The 19,308-nt window shown below is 44.2% G+C and overlaps 1 protein-coding gene across 1 annotated transcript; it reads right to left on the bottom strand.

The window, feature by feature from the left end:
• Positions 1–6,457: 6,457 nt before the first annotated feature.
• Positions 6,458–10,778, bottom strand: ASCL4 (achaete-scute family bHLH transcription factor 4). The gene has a single exon (XM_069581085.1). The coding sequence runs from the start codon at positions 9,601–9,603 to the stop codon at positions 9,076–9,078; it is 528 nt and encodes a 175-aa protein (XP_069437186.1). The 5' UTR covers positions 9,604–10,778; the 3' UTR covers positions 6,458–9,075.
• Between the last annotated feature and the right edge of the window lie 8,530 nt (positions 10,779–19,308).

The following is a 19,308-nucleotide window of genomic DNA, read 5'->3' as shown; positions in this document are numbered from 1 at the left end:
AAGCTTACATACAAGATAACTTTTTTTTTAGGTTTTCCTATTTTGTTCTTGCTTTTTTGAAGTAACTTTCTCCTATTTCTGAAAATTGCTTTTAGCATCATCTGTATTGCTGAAGTGTTTAGAACTCCCTGTGCCTGATATTTCAGTACACAACTCACATTACCCCTTCTGTCCTTACTTCTCATTTATGTCCTTATTTTTGCATCTGCTCCATTGCTTGACTACATAGGATTTTCACATTGTCCAGAGAGTATGATTTGGGTCCATCTGGATCAGCTGAGTATGAAGATGCTATTAATTATTAATCAAGCACCTTGGAGTGTGCCAAGTTATTAATAGTTTCTAGTCTTTAAAGGCTCTTGCTTTGAAACTAATATCTGAAATACCAGTGATCTGAAGATAGTGTTTTAAAGAGGACATATCATAGAGAAGTGAGTGGTGATTGAAGTTGTACCTTGCAGATAGATGTATAGTAAATGAAAAAAGTACCAAGCATATAGTAGGTACTTTACATGTTAAAAATCACCATTCCTGCTTTGCAGTATACCCAACATTTTTACGTATGGTTTTAGTCCTTAATGAATGAGGGAGGGCTAGGCAGAATTGATGCCCTTACTCAGCCTTGAAGCAATTTCAGAAGACTGACCTTCGCCCCTCTGCTTCCCATTAGATCTCTGAGGAGGGAATGAAACTGGAGGGAAGGGGCATTCCCCTTTAAACAACCATTAAAAGAATGACAGCCATCAGTTCAGTTCAGTTCAGCCGCTCAGTCGTGTCCGACTCTTTGTGACCCCATGAATCACAGCACGCCAGACCTCCCTGTCCATCACCAACTCCCGGAGTCTACTCAAACTCATGTGCATCGAGTCAGTGATGCCATCCAGCCATCTCATCCTCTGTTGTCCCCTTCTCCTCCTGCCCCCAATCCCTCCCAGCATCAGGGTCTTTTCCAATGAGTCAACTCTTCACACGAGGTGGCCAAAAGTATTGGAATTTCAGCTTTAGCATCAGTCCTTCCAATGAACACCCAGGACTGATCGGATGTGACAAAAACTGGTTAGAACCAACTACCAACTAGATCCAAGATGGCGAAAGATTCAACTTCCAGTGGGCCTTGAGCCTCCATATATGCTTATTGTAATACATTAGCATGTGCAAAATGACACCCACCAGTGCCATGACAGTTCCAGGGCCAACCACTGAAAGGCCAAAAGGTGGGCCGTGGCCCAATTCCTGGACATCGGCGCCTCTTCCCCATAATGGTTGGGATAATCCTCCCACTCATTAGCCTGTGAAATTACCCAGCCCGCGAAAACTAACCATTCCATATTTCAGGGCCTCTCGGCTTTTCAAATGGACTGTATTCTGTCTATGGAATGTGCATCTCTCTAAATTCATTTGTCACCTATAAATAAGCCAACAAACAAATGAGGGAGGGTGGGAGAAAGGATTATGTGAGCCATTCACTTGACTTTAATTAGGTTTGCCTAGTAGGTATTATCCCTTCATTACAAATCGGAATGTAGCCTGAAAGATGAAGTAGCTTGCTGAAGGGCACCAAATAATGACAGAGCCAGGCATAGAGAACTTGGTATTTTGACTCCCAAGTTTAATTTTCTTTCTTTGACTGCTCCTAATGGCTGTTCTGATTGAGATTTGTCTAGTCATTTGAATCTCGCATAGGGCTGCTTTAGAATAGTAAAAGGAGAAGAGATGTTGGTTGAAAATCAGAGTGAAGAGTCATTGAATTACAGAAATCCTTGCTTTATTTTTCTTGGCCATTATTGCCACCTGAAAACATATTTATGCTTGTTTATTGACTCTTCCTCTTCCTAAAGTTAAGCTCTGTGTAGGCAACTAGTAAATATTTTCTGATTGATGAATGGATGGATGTACAGATGGATGGATGAAGACCATCCATAGACGATTTACTACCACTGATCTGTATGATATGTTAATTCTCTAAATTTTAGTTCTTCATCTTTAAAATGAAGGTGACATGTAATACATACCTCGTTGGATGGTTGTAAAGATCAAATGAGAATAATACATAGAAGGGCCAACCTGCTCTCAGGTAGGTCCTCAAGAAATGTCAGCTGACGGAGAATTTCTGTTACTAGAGGTCTTTTAAGAGAGAACAGATATGCTTTTGCCTTGCATGGGTTAATCCTTCGTTTCACTAAAACTCCTGGGGTTGAATCAGGTCATTTCCCAAGGCCCTTTCTAGTCCTGTGATTCTGAGATCTGATTCCTTCTTCAGAGGTGTTTCTACTGTCAGGGATATAAGAAATGTCTTCAGTGCCCCTCTCAAGGCTTGCTTTGCAGGCAAAAACCAGTTCGATTGTCTGGACACACTTCTTCTGCTGCTTTTTAAGTTCCATTTTGACCATGGTTAATGACAGTGACTAACCCAACAAGAAAAGGCTGCTGACAGGTTTGCAGCAAAGGACACAGCTAAATAGCTACGAACAGATTAAAAATCATTCTCACCACCCAGAGAGCCTGTGCATAAAAACAAACACAACTCAGCGATGATAATCAAAGAGCTGGGAATGGTTCTACAGTTTCATGGACCAATAAAGCAGCGTCAGGCCCTCTGCCCTCTCCCAGAAGCCTGTCTGCATGATGGACATGAAAGGGCTGGCGATGGATGAAAGCGAAGGGTCACGAAGTGATCATTCTGTGAAGGATTCCACTGACATTTCCATTGAAAGTCTCATTCCCAAGGTGACAAGTGGGATTGTTACCCATTTTGGGAGAAGACAATGATAACTTTGGGAGCTTTGAAGAAAACCTTTGTCTAGACAAACAGCTTGGAAAGCTTGTGAAATGCACCATCTGAAACGTTGGCTGACTTGGTTATAGCTAGGTAATGCTGACTCATCCTATGAAATACCTTCCCCGACCTGGTGGGACTTTGGTCTCAAGTTCAATTAAGGTTTATAGCACCTGAAGTCAGAAGGATGAGTGTTAAGTTCAAGTGTCCTGAGTTGAAGGTATGTTGTTTGATTGCTAAGTCATGCCTGACTCGCAACCCCATGGACTGAAGCCCACCAGGCTCTTCTGTCCATGGTATTTCTCAGGCAAGAATACTGGAGTGGGTTGCCATTTCCTTTTCCAGGAGATCTTCCTGACCCAAGGATCGAACCCACATCTGCATTCTCCTGCATTGCAGGTAGATTCTTTTTTTACCACTGAGACACCAGGGAAGCCCTTTGAAGTTATGTTACCCACAGGTCAGAAATGGCTAGGCCAAAGAAGCAGACCAGCCCAAGGGCATCTCAGTTCTACTCCCCTCCAAACCCTGTTCCTTTTTCCTAAGTTATTTTTTCTTCCCCATCTCCAGATATTTCCACAAAGGGAAGAAAATACGACTGTTTTTTTCTTTCTCACCAACCCTTGATACATTGCATCTCCTTCCATAAAAGTTGGTCTCTGTGAGAATTTTATTTTTAGCCCTAGAAGCTACAGAGAAAAAATAAATTATTGAGCATCTGTTATTTGCTGCCCGACTCAGGCAAGGTGTGTTGTGTATATTATCATTATCTCATATAATAAACACTGGTGAACTTTCATAGTTAATTATAATCACAAATTATAAAATATTAAATACAAATGTCATATAAGTTTCTGAGAGGAGTTTGTGCAACTTTTAAACGAAGTCATTAAAAACTGAATTCCATGCTTTTGAAGCCAGACAGTTCTACAGGACAGTATTAAACGCGTACAGTCATACTTTTCACACAGTCCTTTTCTCATTGTCATCACTGTTCCTACAAATGACAGGCATTTGCAGACATCTACTTCATCTTCAATGATTTAAAACACCCACCTTAGTCTCAACTGGTTACCTTCTATTCTGGTGCCCTCCCAGTTCTTTAATATTGCCAGTTTCTAGGACCTCCACCTCCACCAGACTTCAGACTCCTGAAAACCTTTGCCATCCGTGAGCTTCTGTGTTGACCTGAACTATTTGTAGGACCTCAGGCTCAGAACTCTCCATGTGCCATGTTCTCCTCCAATGGTCCCCTTTGTATCATCCCAGCTCTCCTACTCTGTCCACTGTGAAGCGTCTTGAAAGGGGAGTCTTTAGCCTTCCCTCTGCTTTCTCACCCCACTCCTTTCACAAAGGTCTCTGGTGATCTTTTAATGGCTAAATCTAATGGATCCCTGTCACATTTAAATCCCCTGACAGCTCTGACTCATATGATGCTGTCCACTCCCTCCTCCTTGCAAAATGACATCTGCATTTAATTACCATGATCTCACAGCTCCTTCTCCTTCCAGCTTCTTGGTCCTCTTCAAAGACATTTTTCTTACGCCACTCCTTCAGAGTAGGCCTTCTTTCCCTGGGAAATCTCATCTACTTCTTGTTCAGTCACTAAGTCTATATGCATGTGCCTCTAAGCCTACAGCTGTCCTTGATTTCCCTCCTGACTGCACTGGCAGCATTTTCAACTGCTTGTGGACAGGAGTAACCTATTAATATAAACCCAGCATCTCCCAAAACAAGACATATCTCTTTTCAACCTGCTTTCTCTTTTGTGTTTTTGACTTCAGTTGGTGAGAACTAACTAGACACATCTCTTAACTTCTTCCTCTTCCTCATCCACAACCCCATCCTCTATGAGTAGCCAAGACCTATCAATGCTACTCCCACTTTATCTCCCAATTCATCCCTTCCCATTCCCACCGCCACTGGCTTTGTTTAAGCCCTCACTTCCTCTTTCTTCATGATTGCAATACCCTGTTGGTCTGCCGCTTCCTACCACCAGAGTGATTCTCAGCCACAGCACTGAACAGTTTACCCTCTCTCCAAGCCAAAAAAAAAACCCTTTTTTTCCAATAGTTTGCCATTGTCTACAAAATAAAGTTCAAGTTATTTTAACCTGGCTCTCAGTGCCTCCTAGAACCTTTTCTCAGCCATCATTTCTAATCTGTTTCTCAGGTTCTGTTCTCCAAATACAATTCCTTGCTTAAGGCTACATCCCCCAATGCCTTTCCTCCTAGTCCTTACCTCACTTGAAGCTAGAATAAACTCCTCTTTTCTTTGTATCATAACATTTTTCATTTTGAACACCAGTTATAACACATAACCTTTTTCCTTCATACTGAGGTGAAATGGGTTCATTTTTCTTCCATATCGTAATATTCTTCAAAGTCTACTCCACAAAAGATTATGAAGCTTGCCTTTTTAAAATGAAGCGTTGTAGTAGCGATTAGGATTCAGTAAAGCATAAACGGCTGCTCTGGGACTGGATCTTTCCAGTAGGAAGAGATGACACAGAAGCACAGAGCCACTGAGCTGTGTGGCAGGAAGTGGGCATGTCTCACCAACATCTGTTTCCCCTAGTCTAGGATTTCACACATATCAGAAGAAAGGCATCTTCCAGCTTGAAGGCCTAAAAGATCATGCAGTCCAATCTTCATGTGCTCTAGCATGGGGAAGTGAGATCACTGAAGTTAGGGAATCGCCCAAGGTTACCAGATTGGTGAGACACCAAGCTGGAGGGCAAACTTGCCCACACCCCAGGACAGCCCCTCTGCCTTTGCACCCTCAGGGTGGAGATAAGGTGTCGCAGTTGTTAATCAGTGTTATGAATATTCCAAAAGCAATACAATGTAATTAAGTACTATATTGGGGCTGAGTATCCAAAGAAACAAGATCTTGAATGACATTAATATTTCTCCTTTCATGAAGGCATCATTTCCCTAAAACTACCATTCACTCCATTGCTTTTATGTCACTTGTTGGTAGTTAATTTTGTCCTTTTTGAGTCTTTTTTTTTTTTTTTTTTTTTTTGAGCTTTGCCACCCACACAGCTTGCAGGATCTTAGTTCCCTGATCAAGGAATGAACCTGGATCCTCTGAGGAATGAAAGCTCAGAGTCCTAACTACTGGCCCACTGGGGAATTCCTGAAAATCAAATTGTACTATGGTTAGTTAGATGTTCAGTCATAGAAAAGGGGAAGATTGAACATTTTAAGAGGGCTTATTCCTGGATTGGCATGCCTCCCTATGGCATTAGGAAAGTTGCAGAAAAACTGCCTATTTTTCTTTCCCCCTTTAAAAAAAGTTACATGATTGACGTGGGATTTTATTATTATTATTCCAAAAGGTTTCTCAAAATCATTGCTTTATTCACGATAGGACTGAAAACAAAAGTCTCACCAGATGTCTCAAGGCATTTTATCCAGAAAGAAAGTTCTCTTTTAAAACTGCTTTGTACTCTCTCTCTCCCCTTAAATTTTTTTTTTGTTTGGCTGCACCAGGTCTTAGCTGCAACACTCAGGATCTTGAGTTGTGGCATGTGGGACCTACTTCCCTGACCAGGGATTGAACCTGCATTGGGAGCTTGAAGTCTTAGCCACTGGACCACTAGAGAAGCCCCTGTTCTCTTTGTAAACTCATGTGTGCAAAGTATAGTATATTTATTCACACATTTCATAACACATATTTTGAAGAAGTGAAAAAAAAAACTTTATTTCTTTTTTCCTGCATTGAAAGCAACCACATAACCTGTACAGATTAAGAAAATATACTTTTTAAAATATTATTACTACTTTAGAAAAGAGAATGTCAAGGTGCCTGCCCATTAGCTGGAGCAGAAAAAAGTAATGAAGAGTGTTATTACCACCTATAGAAAGCTCCTGAGAAAAGTCTCTCAAGGTTCTCCAATGAACAGCGTGGTTAGTTCGCCTCTCCTCCAACTCAGCCAGGAAGGTATTATAATAACATGAGTGTTTTCTCTTTTTCTTAATTAGAAAATATATCTCACCTATACATACTTGCTTCACTGAAACTCCCACTGGAGTAAGAACCAGCTTGGAGAACAAAATGGATACATTACAGGAGTTTGTGAGAATGTAACTAAGTAATGGGTAAGAAAATAGCTGTTTCTTGCTCATTCAAACCACAAATCTCCTCTTGCTTCTTAAGAAAAAGTAAAGCTTGGTGGTAAATCATGGCATAGCATTTATCTGAGCAGCCTGAAACAATAGAATCCCATAATTCATCATAATAAATATCAATAATACATTTTAACATGGATTCGGCATTCCACCGGTCATGTCTCCTAGAACCTTACAATAGAAGATAGAATGCTAGTGAAGAGTGGTTTACTCTACCCTGCTTCTGAAACACTGAGGAAATCACACTCCATCTAGAGATCATTTTTAATTAGGCCTACTCTCCCTGGAGCTAATAAATAACACTACTAACTTAATCATTGGATTGTAGCTTGCAGATTACCAAGGTCTTTAATTTACACTTATGTGAAATAGTAGGACAAGGACAAGGAAGCTGAGTTGCAGAGAGTTTAAGGAGCATTTGCTCAGTCACCGAGCTAGCAGATGGCAGGGCAAGGGAGAGCATGGTCAGAAAGAAAGCAAGCCTGGGCTTTGGGGTTAGGCCGACTTTGGACTAGATCTCAGCTCAGCTAATTCTTGAAACACTAACTACTGGGCAAGGCATGTAATCTCTCCCAGTCTTTTTTTTTTTTTTTTTTAAGACTCCAAATACGTATAATACCCACCTCACAAATTTATGAGAATAAGTTGGACAAAATGTGAAAAGCAGCAAAATTTCTGAAAAGACATTCATTGCTTATTGCATCCCTTTGTTCACATATCTGAAGAAAGGGGGGTAATAAAACCTACCTCAGTGTGGAACTTCAGTGAATACCTGGAGAAGGCTCACCCTTGTTCGTTTTCTCTTTTCATCCTTTTCCTGGTTCCTCCACCCCCACCCCCCATCCCCTTATTAGCAAAGCTGTCTCTGTGGAAAGGGGAATGCAGCACATTGGAAAACTGGAGAGGGACTCAAACGACAGGAGGCTTATCTTCACATGTCAACAAGCTTTTGACTTAAAACCTACTGAATTTATAATTGTTTCTCAGGAAGAAAAAAAAAAGACTGCCAAAGTCTTTCCATTTCAATATAGCTGAAAGCCCCTCAAGGTGATAGAAGTTTGAGAATGCACCGGCCTCCATCCCTCCCCTCCCCTTCAACCTGGTTGAAAGGAGCAGGTCCTTTTCCTTTTCCTATTTTACAGTCACAGTGTTACTTTAACTGAAGGTTAGGTGGAGTGAGAACAAGGGGAGATGAAAGGAAAATGGACAAAACAAGAGGAGAAAAAAGTTTTCATACAAATCTGAGTTCTCTTCCAAAAAGATCATTGATACGAACATGTGTTGTTATTCACTAAATACTATGAGGTTTCCACATGGCCACTTTCTGATGAAACAGGATGGTTCAAATATGTAATGGTTTTTCTAGTACCAACGTTCAACACGCTCAGTCAACAGCACAGGCTGGTCTTGCAGGCTCTGGCAAACGTGTTTTCAAGTCTCAGGATCAGTTTCACCCAAAGCATGGTGTCACTGCGTTTCTCATCAATTCCCAAAGGCAGGAAAACCGTTCCTCTCATCTTAGGGCTGTCATTTAGTTAGCTAGTTCGGAAAGTTCTTCTTTGGTTATTGGTTGAGTTTGTTTCAGTATTTACATCCCTAATTTACCCACCCCTGCTGACTGTGGCAAATTACCGTTTTGAGCAGTTCAGAGTCTGGTACGTGCATAGTTGCTCAGTCAGTCTTGTCCGACTCTTTGAAACCCCATGGACGGTTACCTCTGCCAGGCTTCTCTGTCCATGGGGTTTTTCAGGCAAGAATACTGGAGTGGGTTGCCATTTTCCTCCTCCAGGGGATCTTCCGGACCCAGGGATCAAACTGGCATCTCCGGCATTGCAGGCGGGTTCTTTACCAGCTGATCCATCAGGGAAGCCCTTGAGTCTGGTACAGCTTTTATTTGATATAGGCAGAGTTTCCTTAGCATCTTTGTTGCAGGCACATACCAAATAAGGGGTGGTGGTGGTGGGGTGTGGATGGAAACAAATAGAATGTCTCCCTAGAGCACTCATTCCTATTTCCTAAGATTTACTTCTGGAGAGCAGGGGTGGCGGCGGGGCGGGGGAGGGAGGGTAAGATAGCAAATGCAAGCTACCTCCGGAGGGAACCTTAGAGCAGACGCCAAATGCGCGCAGAGCCGCGGGAGGGGCCTGGCGCGGGGGACGCTCGCTAGCTGGCCCCGTCCTCGGGCTCGCTGCTGGGCGAAGGCGCCGATGAGGCCTTGGACTCGCCGTCGCTGTTGCATTCGGCCCTGCGCGAGGAGCTGGCACCGGCCGCACCCTCCTGTGCCCGTGCGTGGCGCTCCAGCACCTCCTGGAGCTGCTTGATGTAGCCGATGGCGGCGCGGAGAGTCTCCACTTTGCTGAGGCGCTTGTCCGCCAGCTCTCGGGGCAGGTGGTCTCGGAGGCGCGCGTATCCCTCGTTCACGCAGCGCACCCGCTGCCGCTCGCGCTCGTTGCGCTTGCGGAGGAAGGCGGGCTCGAAGGCGCCGTCCAGCCGTAGGGGCAGGTAGGGCCGCCTCGGGGCGCCGCCGCCGCCGCCGAGCGCCCGCTCCCAACCCGCGGGGTCCAGACTCTCGGAGACTCTGAAGGAGTCCCGCAGAGGGAGGCCGGGCAGGGACCTCGGCACGCCCAGAGGCACCTGGCGCAGGTGATACGGCAGGGTCAGCAGTCCGGCCTGTGGACGTTTCTCCATCATTCGCCAAAAAGAAAACCAATCACCCCAGAGGTTAATCTCCCAGCAGAAGATGACTGAAAATCTTCAAAGCGGATATCCTGGTCCATTCAGACTGCCTGATACTGCTGGTCAGCTTTTGGAGAAGTTTCTGGGTCCGGAAGCTAGGTTTCAGAACAAGCTTCAAGAAAACGTTGCAGGATTCCCTAAATTCATTGCACTCCTCGATCTTTTTATAATGATCCAGGCGGAGGTGATAGGCAAAGACTTAGGACCCCCTCTAATCCACACTTCAAACCCTCTCTTCCCTTCTGATCTTCTTATTTCAAAAGATAACAAAAGGGGTTCCTCCCTCGGTCCCGTGGCCTGGAAATGACAATGCACACCAAACACTGAGTAATCTTCCAAAGCCACCAAAAGCTTTGCAATTACTGTAATCCACCGCTCTGGGTCTTCATGAGCACAGGAATCTTCAAGGTTTCAGAAGAGCTCCTCCCAGGAACCAACAGATCTACTGGCGGCTGAGCGAAAGTTTACCAGAGGCTTTCTCCTTGAAAATCAAAACTTGACTACCCTTTGTGGTTTCCGGCGTCCAGGGCTAATGGAAGGAGCTTTTATACTGTTTGCAAACTTACACTTGCTCTTTCATTTCTGGAGAGTTGGAGAGAAGACCTCATCAAAGGGAACACTGCTCCCTTGTGGTTAAAAAATGTGTCAAGTCAGGGAGGACCTTGGGGAAAGTTTGAGGGTTTTCTTCTCCAAAACTTTTAAAAACCCAAGTAGACATTTTTTGAAGGGAACAGAAAAGAAATACACTTTAGCAACAAATATATGGGTCTGCCTATTATTATGTTGAAGACTGGGTGGTGATGTATTTGTGCTACTTTTTAAGAGCACATCAAAAGGCTGAGCAGTAACAAACACTTTTAGCCAAAGTTATTTCTCAGTGCTTACTGTAAACACAGCTTAAACACTGCTTCCAGACCTCTTCTAATCCCACCCAGGATATAAGGACATCATTTCTCCATAGTGTAAAGAGTATATTTCTATTGTATTCTTTTTGTTTAAAAAAAGAGAGAGAGAGAGATGCAATTTATTTTCACCCTTGAGGGTGAGAAAGCAACATTTGAAAGGAGGAGAGCTTCATTTCCAAGGAGAAAGGATGATGGCTTTGAAGACTGTCTTTTTAAAACATAACTAAAAAATGAATAATTAAACCACCATGTTGGTAAAGAGCTTTGAAGATGAAAGTGTCATTAAAAATCCAACCGTACTGGTTAATGTCAAAGAATGTGTTATCACACTGAAAATCAGATTTCCTGTTCTACAAACCAGCACATTAAAGGCAGCTTCTACTTTAAAAGTCCAACTTAAAAACAAGAGAAGCAAAACCCCCCTACATTTATAATCAGACTTTATGCCTGTTCCTCAGGAGCCAAGGTGTCGCCCTAACATGCTTTTTTGACAAGTCCTATGCGTCCCTGTTTACTCTAAATGATCAGCCCAAAGCAATTGGAAAAGTGCTTCCATCAAGGCAAATAAAATAGAAATAATTATTCCTTTCAGGCATAAGTTAGTCACATTTTAAAAGGTGTAGCTTCCTCTGAGACTTATACCAGCAAACAAACTAATATGTCATCTTGATTTCTCAGGAGAGTAGAGACACATTGGGAAAGCCCTACTGGGCAAAAAGCTCACCAGAGAGGCAGAAATTAGACCACAAGTTGCTTTTTGGCCATGTCAAAGCATGACTCTTAGCCATTATTCTAAGAGTGATGGGAAATAAATGAGGCGTTTTGAGCAGAGAGATGACATGGTAAAGTTTTTTTTTGTTTTTTGTTTTAAAGATCACTGCCAAATAGAGAATAGATTGGAGGGGAACAAAAGAGAGAATGCTTACAGATACCATTTTTCATCTTCAGATTGGCAAAAAATTAAAAGATTACTAACATCCAGGACAGGCGAGGATTTGGTAAGTGGCAGAACATACATTTCTACAAGCTTTGGGAAAAGTAACTGCTAACATTAATAGTACACATCACATACCCTATGACTCAAGATCCCTGCAGTTTTATCCTGCAAAAATAAATGCACCAGTGTGGATTTACATATCAGTTCAGTTCAGTTCAGTTCAGTCGCTCAGTCGTGTCCGACTCTTTGCGACCCCATGAATCGCAGCACGCCAGGCCTCCCTGTTCATCACCAGCTCCCGGAGTTCACTCAAACTCATGTCCATCCAGTCCGTGATGCCATCCAGCCATCTCATCCTCTGTCGTCCCCTTCTCCTCCTGCCCCCAATCCCTCCCAGCATCAGAGTTTTTTCCAATGAGTCAACTCTTCTCATAAGGTGACAAAGTACTGGAGTTTCAGCTTTGGCATCATTCCTTCCAAAGAAATCCCAGGGTTGATCTCCTTCAGAATGGACTGGTTGGATCTCCTTGCAGTCCAAGGGACTCTCAAGAGTCTTCTCCAACACCACAGTTCAAAAGCATCAATTCTTTGCCACTCAGCGTTCTTCACAGTCCAACTCTCACATCCATACATGACCACTGGAAAAACCATAGCCTTGACTAGATGGACCTTAGTCGGCAAAGTAATGTCTCTGCTTTTGAATATGCTATCTAGATTGTGTTAGGGACCAAACGACGGGCTCTAGGACCTGAGTCATGTTTACCAGAAAGAGACAGGACATGCGCTCATCCTGCCTGGCCAATCATGTAACGCCAGCTACTCCTGTAACTGAGACAAAGAACTGCCTGTGTATAAGCCGCCATACTCCTTTGTTCAGGGCTCTTGTCGGATTCTGCTGTGCCGGATGAGACTTGGGCCCTAGTGCGCTAGAAATAAAACTCCCTTCTTGCCTTTGCATTACTGTGGTGGACTTGCTGTCTCTCTCGGTCGGTTCGGAGATACGGGCTCGGAGCATAACATTTGGGGGCTCGTCCGGGATCTCCGTCCCGCTGGGGAGGACAACTCTCCTGGTAGAAGGGAGTAACCTCATTAGGAGATAAGAGCTCTGAGCACCGGTGCTAACGTTGCAGAAGCCCAGATTAAGTCCGGGGCCCAGTATTGTACTGGGGAGGCATCTGGGTGTAAAGTGCAGAGGCAAGTCCAGTGTAAGGCCGGGGCCCGGTTTCGTCCTGGGGAGGCGGCTGGTTCTGGTTACTGGATTAAGTCCAGCATAAGGCTGGGGCCTGGTTTCGTGCTGGGGAGGCGGCTGGCTCTGTGAACATCCTGCAGGTAAGATTGAGTGCATTGTCGGTGGCCACCTTGTGTTTGTTATCTGTTTGTCTATTCATGGTGTCTGCGTTGCTCTTTGTGTGCTCTGTTGGCTCCCAGTGTACTTTTCTGTGATCATGGGACAAACAACTTCTACTCTTTTATCTCTTATGATTAACCACTTCTCTGATTTCAAGTCTAGAGCTCAGAATCTTTCGTTACTGGTGAAGAAGAGCAAACTGGTGACTTTCTGTTCCGCCGAGTGGCCCACCTTTGATGTCGGATGGCCACAAGAGGGAACCTTCAATCCCCAAATTATCCAGGCAGTTAAAGAGAGGGTGCTTACTCCTAGTCCTGCCGGGCACCCAGATCAGACTCCCTACATTCTGGTCTGGCAGGATCTAGTGAGAAACCCGCCAGAATGGCTTAAACCCTTTGTTCTCGCTCCTCCTAAACCTCCCCGTCCCTCTTCCCCAACTCCAACCTCGCCAAACCCACAGGTGCTAGTCATGAAGCCTTCCAAAGAAAAAAAAGAAGGAAAAAAGGACGAGAATCGACCAAAGCTGGTCTTCCAGGAATCTTCTCTGTATCCTAATCTGATAGATCTGGAGACCGAATTGTTCCCACCCCCGTATGCGGATCCACATCCGCCCTTGCTTCCACAGGTTCCACAGGTTTCATCGGGAGAAGCCAGGAGGAGAACCGAGCCTTCAGTTCATCCCAGAGAAGGGGGCCCCGCCCAGGGAACTTGGGGAAGAGCAAGAGAAATGGCCAGCGTAGCGGAAGAAGACCCAGAAGTCCCCTCCCACCGTTCACGCATTTCCGGTCCGGGCGGGGCCAGCCAGAGAGGGTGGAGAGTGGACATATCAGTATTGGCCCTTCTCCACTAGTGATTTGTACAATTGGAAAACCCAGACTCCCTCCTTCTCTGAAAAACCGCAGGGTCTTATTGATCTTTTAGAGTCTATCCTTTTTACTCACAGTCCCACTTGGGATGATTGTCAGCAACTGTTACAGGTGCTTTTCACTACAGAGGAGCACGAGCGGATCCCGTCAGAAGCTTGGAAGAATGTGCCAGGGGTGGATAGGAGGCCCACAATACAGCCTAACCTCATTGAGGAGGGATTCCCCTTGGTGCGACCCAACTGGGACTTCGAACGCACTGAAGGTCGACGGTATCAGGCCTTGGGTGCATTGCAACCACGTACGCCCAGCTACTTCAGCAGAGCAGGAAAACACTAAAAAAAAAATGGGAAGCGTCTCTGCACCCGTCCAACCCCCTGAGGCTGAAGCTCCGGCATCATCGACAGGACCAAGAGTCTGGACCATCTTATGGATGACCATGTTACTCTGCTCCGAAGCTGCCAGCGTGAACCTGCACCAACCTGTCAGAATCACCTGGAAACTGCAAAATGGACTAACATGTGAGATACTTAACTCCACCACCGCAATACATCCACCAAATACTTGGTGGCCAGACTTATACTTTGACCTTAAGCCGGTGGTAAATGTACCCTGGAAGAGGGGCAAGCTCCAGAATCATGCATTCTGGGCATATCCAGGTGCGCCCAGGCATAACTGGAAGAGCTGTGGGGGGATACAGGACTCTTATTGTAACTCTTGGGACTGTGTAACTTCCAATGATGGGTCGGAGACTCCAGGGTATAGACGGTGGGATGTAGGAAATTGGGACTTGCTTAACTTCTCATTTGTAGGACCCGTACCTCCGTACTCCAATTGGGAAAAAGATCATAACTTTGTCCAGGTAAACATAAGGTTTAACATTGACAAAGCGAAAAAAGAAAAGGCCTGGGTCAACGGGATATCATGGGGGCTTCAGACCAGAACTGACGGGTTCCCATACCGGGAGTATTATAATGGGATCATTGTTGTGAGTCAAGTTTTAGAACCGGTACAAATGTATAGTATCGGTCCAAACCCCGTTGAACAGGTCCATGCAACTCTCTACCCGACAACCTCCCTACCTACATCCCAGGGACCAACAAAAGACCCAGAGGCCAGCCCCCTTGCTAAACTCAGACAAACAGATCCACTATGAAAATTAGTAAAGGCAGCTTATGCTACCTTAAATCAAACCCATCCTGAGGCAACTAAATCCTGTTGGTTATGTTACAACTTAATTCCCCCTTATTACGAGGCAGTAGGCCTCAACGCCTCTTACGACCTGGCCAACGGCACCGATCCTCCTCAGTGTCAATGGGGAGACCGAAAAGTAGGCCTTACAATGAGAGAGATATGGGGAAAAGGGTTATATACAGGCAAGGTATTATCAGAGAGGTCTCCACTGTGTGCACATGTCGTTGAGCCTACGGACTTGCCCATAGCCAGGTGGCTAATACCACGGATGGGAGGATGGTGGGTCTGTTCACACACGGGGCTGACTCCATGCTTACACAGCTCAATCTTTGATCCCAAAGAAGAATACTGTAGCAGTCGTGCCAAAAATTCTGTACCGACCAGAGGAAACAATATATGATTACTGGGCCCCAAAACTGACCCTAAATCCTCAAGAAAGAACTTACAAAGTCAAGAGGGAACCTCTTACTGCCATAACCATAGCAACTATGTTCGGTCTTGGAATAGCCGGGGCTGGAACAGAAATAACAGCTTTGTCCCTGCAAAGCCAAGGATTTAACTCCCTGAGAGCGGCCATAGATGAGGACATCACCCGTATAGAGCAATCTATTAGTCATTTAGAATCGTCTTTAACTTCCCTATCTGAAGTAGTTCTGCAAAACAGAAGAGGATTAGATCTGCTCTTTCTGCAACAGGGGGGACTCTGTGCTGCCCTAGGAGAAGAGTGTTGTTTTTATGCTGATCACACAGGAATAGTTAGAAAATCTATGGCCAAAGTAAGAGAGGGACTAGCCCAACGTAAACGAGAACGTGAGGCTCAACAAGGATGGTTTGAGTCTTGGTTTCAACAATCCCCTTGGTTGACCACCCTAGTCTCCACCTTGCTGGGACCCCTGCTAATACTTCTACTGATGCTTACCTTTGGCCCATGTATTATCAATAGACTTATAGCCTTTGTAAAGGAACGCATAAATACAGTGCAGCTGTTTGTGCTTCGGCAACAATATCAAACTGTGTCTCATGTATGAGACAAACTGTATATGATCTAAGGACAGGGGCGAATGTTAGGGACCAAACAACGGGCTCTAGGACCTGAGTCATGTTTACCAGAAAGAGACAGGACATGCGCTCATCCTGCCTGGCCAATCATGTAACGCCAGCTACTCCTGTAACTGAGACAAAGAACTGCCTGTATATAAGCCGCCATACTCCTTTGTTCGGGGCTCTTGTCGGATTCTGCTGTGCCGGATGAGACTTGGGCCCTAGCGCGCTAGAAATAAAACTCCCTTCTTGCCTTTGCATTACCGTGGTGGACTTGCTCTCTCTCTCGGTTGGTTCGGAGATACGGGCTTGGAGCATAACAGGTTGGTCATAACTTTTCTTCCAAGGAGTAAGCGTCTTTTAGTTTCATGGCTGCAGTCACCATCTGCAGTGATTCTGGAGCCCCCAAAAATAAAGTCTGACACTGTTTCCACTGTTTCCCCATCTATTTCCCATGAAGTGATGGGACCGGATGCCATGATCTTCGTTTTCTGAATGTCGAGCTTTAGGCCAACTTTTTCTCTCTCCTCTTTCACTTTCATCAAGAGGCTTTTTAGCTTCTCTTCACTTTCTGTCATAAGGGTGGTGTCATATGCATATCTGAGGTTATTGATATTTCTCCTGGCAATCTTGATTCCAGCTTGTGTTTCTTCCAGTCCAGCGTTTCTCATGATGTACTCTGCATAGAAGTTAAATAAGCAGGGTGACAATATACAGCCTTGACGGACTCCTCTTCCTATCTGGAACCAGTCTGTTCCATGTCCAGTTCTAACTGTTGCTTCCTGACCTGCATACAGATTTCTCAAGAGGCAGGTCAGGTGGTCTGGTATTCCCATCTCTTTCAGAATTTTCCACAGTTGATTGTGATCCACACAGTCAAAGGCTTTGGCATAGTCAATAAAGCAGAAATAGATGTTTTTCTGGAACTCTCTTGCTTTTTCCATGATCCAGTGGATGTTGGCAATTCGATCTCTGGTTCCTCTGCCTTTTCTAAAACCAGCTTGAACATCAGGGAGTTCACGGTTCATGTATTGCTGAAGCCTGGCTTGGAGAATTTTGAGCATTACCTTACTAGCATGTGAGATGAGTGCAATTTTGCGGTAGTTTGAGCATTCTTTGGCATTTTCTTTCTTTGGGATTGGAATGAAAACTGCCCTTTTCCAGTCCTGTGGCCACTGCTGAGTTTTCCAAATTTGCTGGCATACCGAGTGCAGCACTTTCACAGCATCATCTTTCAGGATTTGAAACAGCTCAATTGGAATTCCATCACCTCCACTAGCTTTGTTCATAGTGATGCTTCCTAAGGCCCACTTGACTTCACATTCCAAGATGTCTGGTTCTAGATTAGTGATCACATCATCATGACTATCTGGGTCGTGAAGATCTTTTTTGTACAGTTCTTCCATGTATTCTTGCCACCTCTTCTTAATATCTTCTGCTTCTGTTAGGTCCATACCATTTCTGTCCTTTATCAAGCCCATCTTTGCATGAAATGTTCCCTTGGTATCTTTAATTTTCTTGAGGAGATCTCTAGTCTTTCACAATATGTTGTTTTCCTCTATTTCTTTGCATTGATCACTGAAGAAGGCTTTCTTATCTCTTCTTGCTCTTCTTTGGAACTCAGCATTCAGATGCCTGTATCTTTCCTTTTCTCCTTTACTTTTCGCCTCTCTTCTCTTCACAGCTATTTGTAAGGCCTCCCCAGACAGCCATTTTGCTTTTTTGCATTTCTTTTCTATGGGGATGGTCTTGATCCCTGTCTCCTGCACAATGTCACAAACCTCCGTCCATAGTTCATCAGGCACTCTATCTATCAGATCTAGGCCCTTAACTCTATTTCTCACTTCCACTGTATAATCATAAGGGATTTTGATTTAGGTCAAACCTGAATGGTCTAGCGGTTTTCCCTACGTTCTTCAATTTAATTCTGAATTTGATAATAAGGAGTTCATGATCTGAGCCACAGTCAGCTCCTGGTCTTGTTTTTGTTGACTGTATAGAGCTTCTCCATCTTTTGCTGCATAGACTATAATCAATCTGATTTTGGTGTTGACCATCTGGTGATGTCCATGTGTAGAGTCTTCTCTTGTGTTGTTGGAAGAGGGTGTTTGCTATGACCAGTGCATTTTCTTGGCAAAACTCTATTAGTCTTTGCCCTGCTTCATTCCGCATTCCAAGGCCAAATTTGCCTATTACTCCAGTCGTTTCTTGACTTCCTGCTTTTGCATTCCAGTCCCCTATAATGAAAAGGACATCTTTTGGGGGCGTTAGTTCTAAAAGGTCTTATAGGTCTTCATAAAACCGTTCAGCTTCTTCAGCGTTACTGGTTGGGGCATAGACTTGGATAACTGTGATATTGAATGGTTTGCCTTGGAGACGAACAGAGATCATTCTGTCATTTTTGAGACTGCATCCAAGTACTGCATTTCGGACTCTTTTGTTGACCGTGATAGCTACTCCATTTCTTCTGAGGGATTTACATATATTTATTGCAGCATTGCTTACAGTGATTAAAAGAAGAAAACAAATGGAAATAGGCTAAATGTCCATCAGTAGGGAAAGGGCTAATACTGTTAGGATATTATGCTATTAAAAATAATGGATTAGAGCTATACATAAGGAATTGCAGAGATGTCCACCATAACGTGTTAAGTGAGAAAAAAAAAGCAAATGGTAGAGTTAACACACAGCATGAACTTAACAAACTGGATGATGCATTTGTCTTTATATGTGTGTGAGCCCAGAGGAAAAAGGTAGAAAGACACATACTAAACTTTTGTCTTCGGCTGCCTAAATTGGATTGGGGATGGGAGGGTGGTTCATTTTACTTTATGGATCTTTCTACTATTTAAATTATTACAGAAAACAAATATTACTTTTGCTTTTCTCTGATCTAGTGAAGTTTAAAATACTAAGGTAAAATATATAAAAAACTCAATTGATAGTCTGCTGCTGCTGCTAAGTCTCTTCAGGCGTGTCCAACTCTGTGCGACCCCATAGATGGCAGCCCACCAGGCTCCACGGTCCCTGGGATTCTCCAGGCAAGAACACTGGAGTGGGTTGCCATTTCTTTCTATGCATGAGTGAAGTCGCTCAGTCGTGTCCAACTCTTCCCAACCCCATGGACTGCAGCCTATGAGGCTCCTCCATCTGGTCTGACGCAAATCAACAGATTTATCACATAATTTAAAGTGCTTGAGCCAGGTTTTCTGGCTTCTTAAAAATTCTCTCTCTGAGGAGTAAATATCTACAGGATTTTTTTCCCCCCTACTAATTTGTTGTTATTTAGTGTCGGACTTTTGTGACCCCAGTGGACTGTAGCCTGATAGGCACATTAGTCCATGGGATTTCCCGGGCAAGAGTACTAGAGAG

The sequence above is a fragment of the Ovis canadensis genome, chromosome 3 (genome assembly GCF_042477335.2).
Source record: "Ovis canadensis isolate MfBH-ARS-UI-01 breed Bighorn chromosome 3, ARS-UI_OviCan_v2, whole genome shotgun sequence".
Classification (NCBI taxonomy): domain Eukaryota; kingdom Metazoa; phylum Chordata; class Mammalia; order Artiodactyla; family Bovidae; genus Ovis; species Ovis canadensis.
This window is presented reverse-complemented; position numbering and strand designations above follow the sequence as displayed.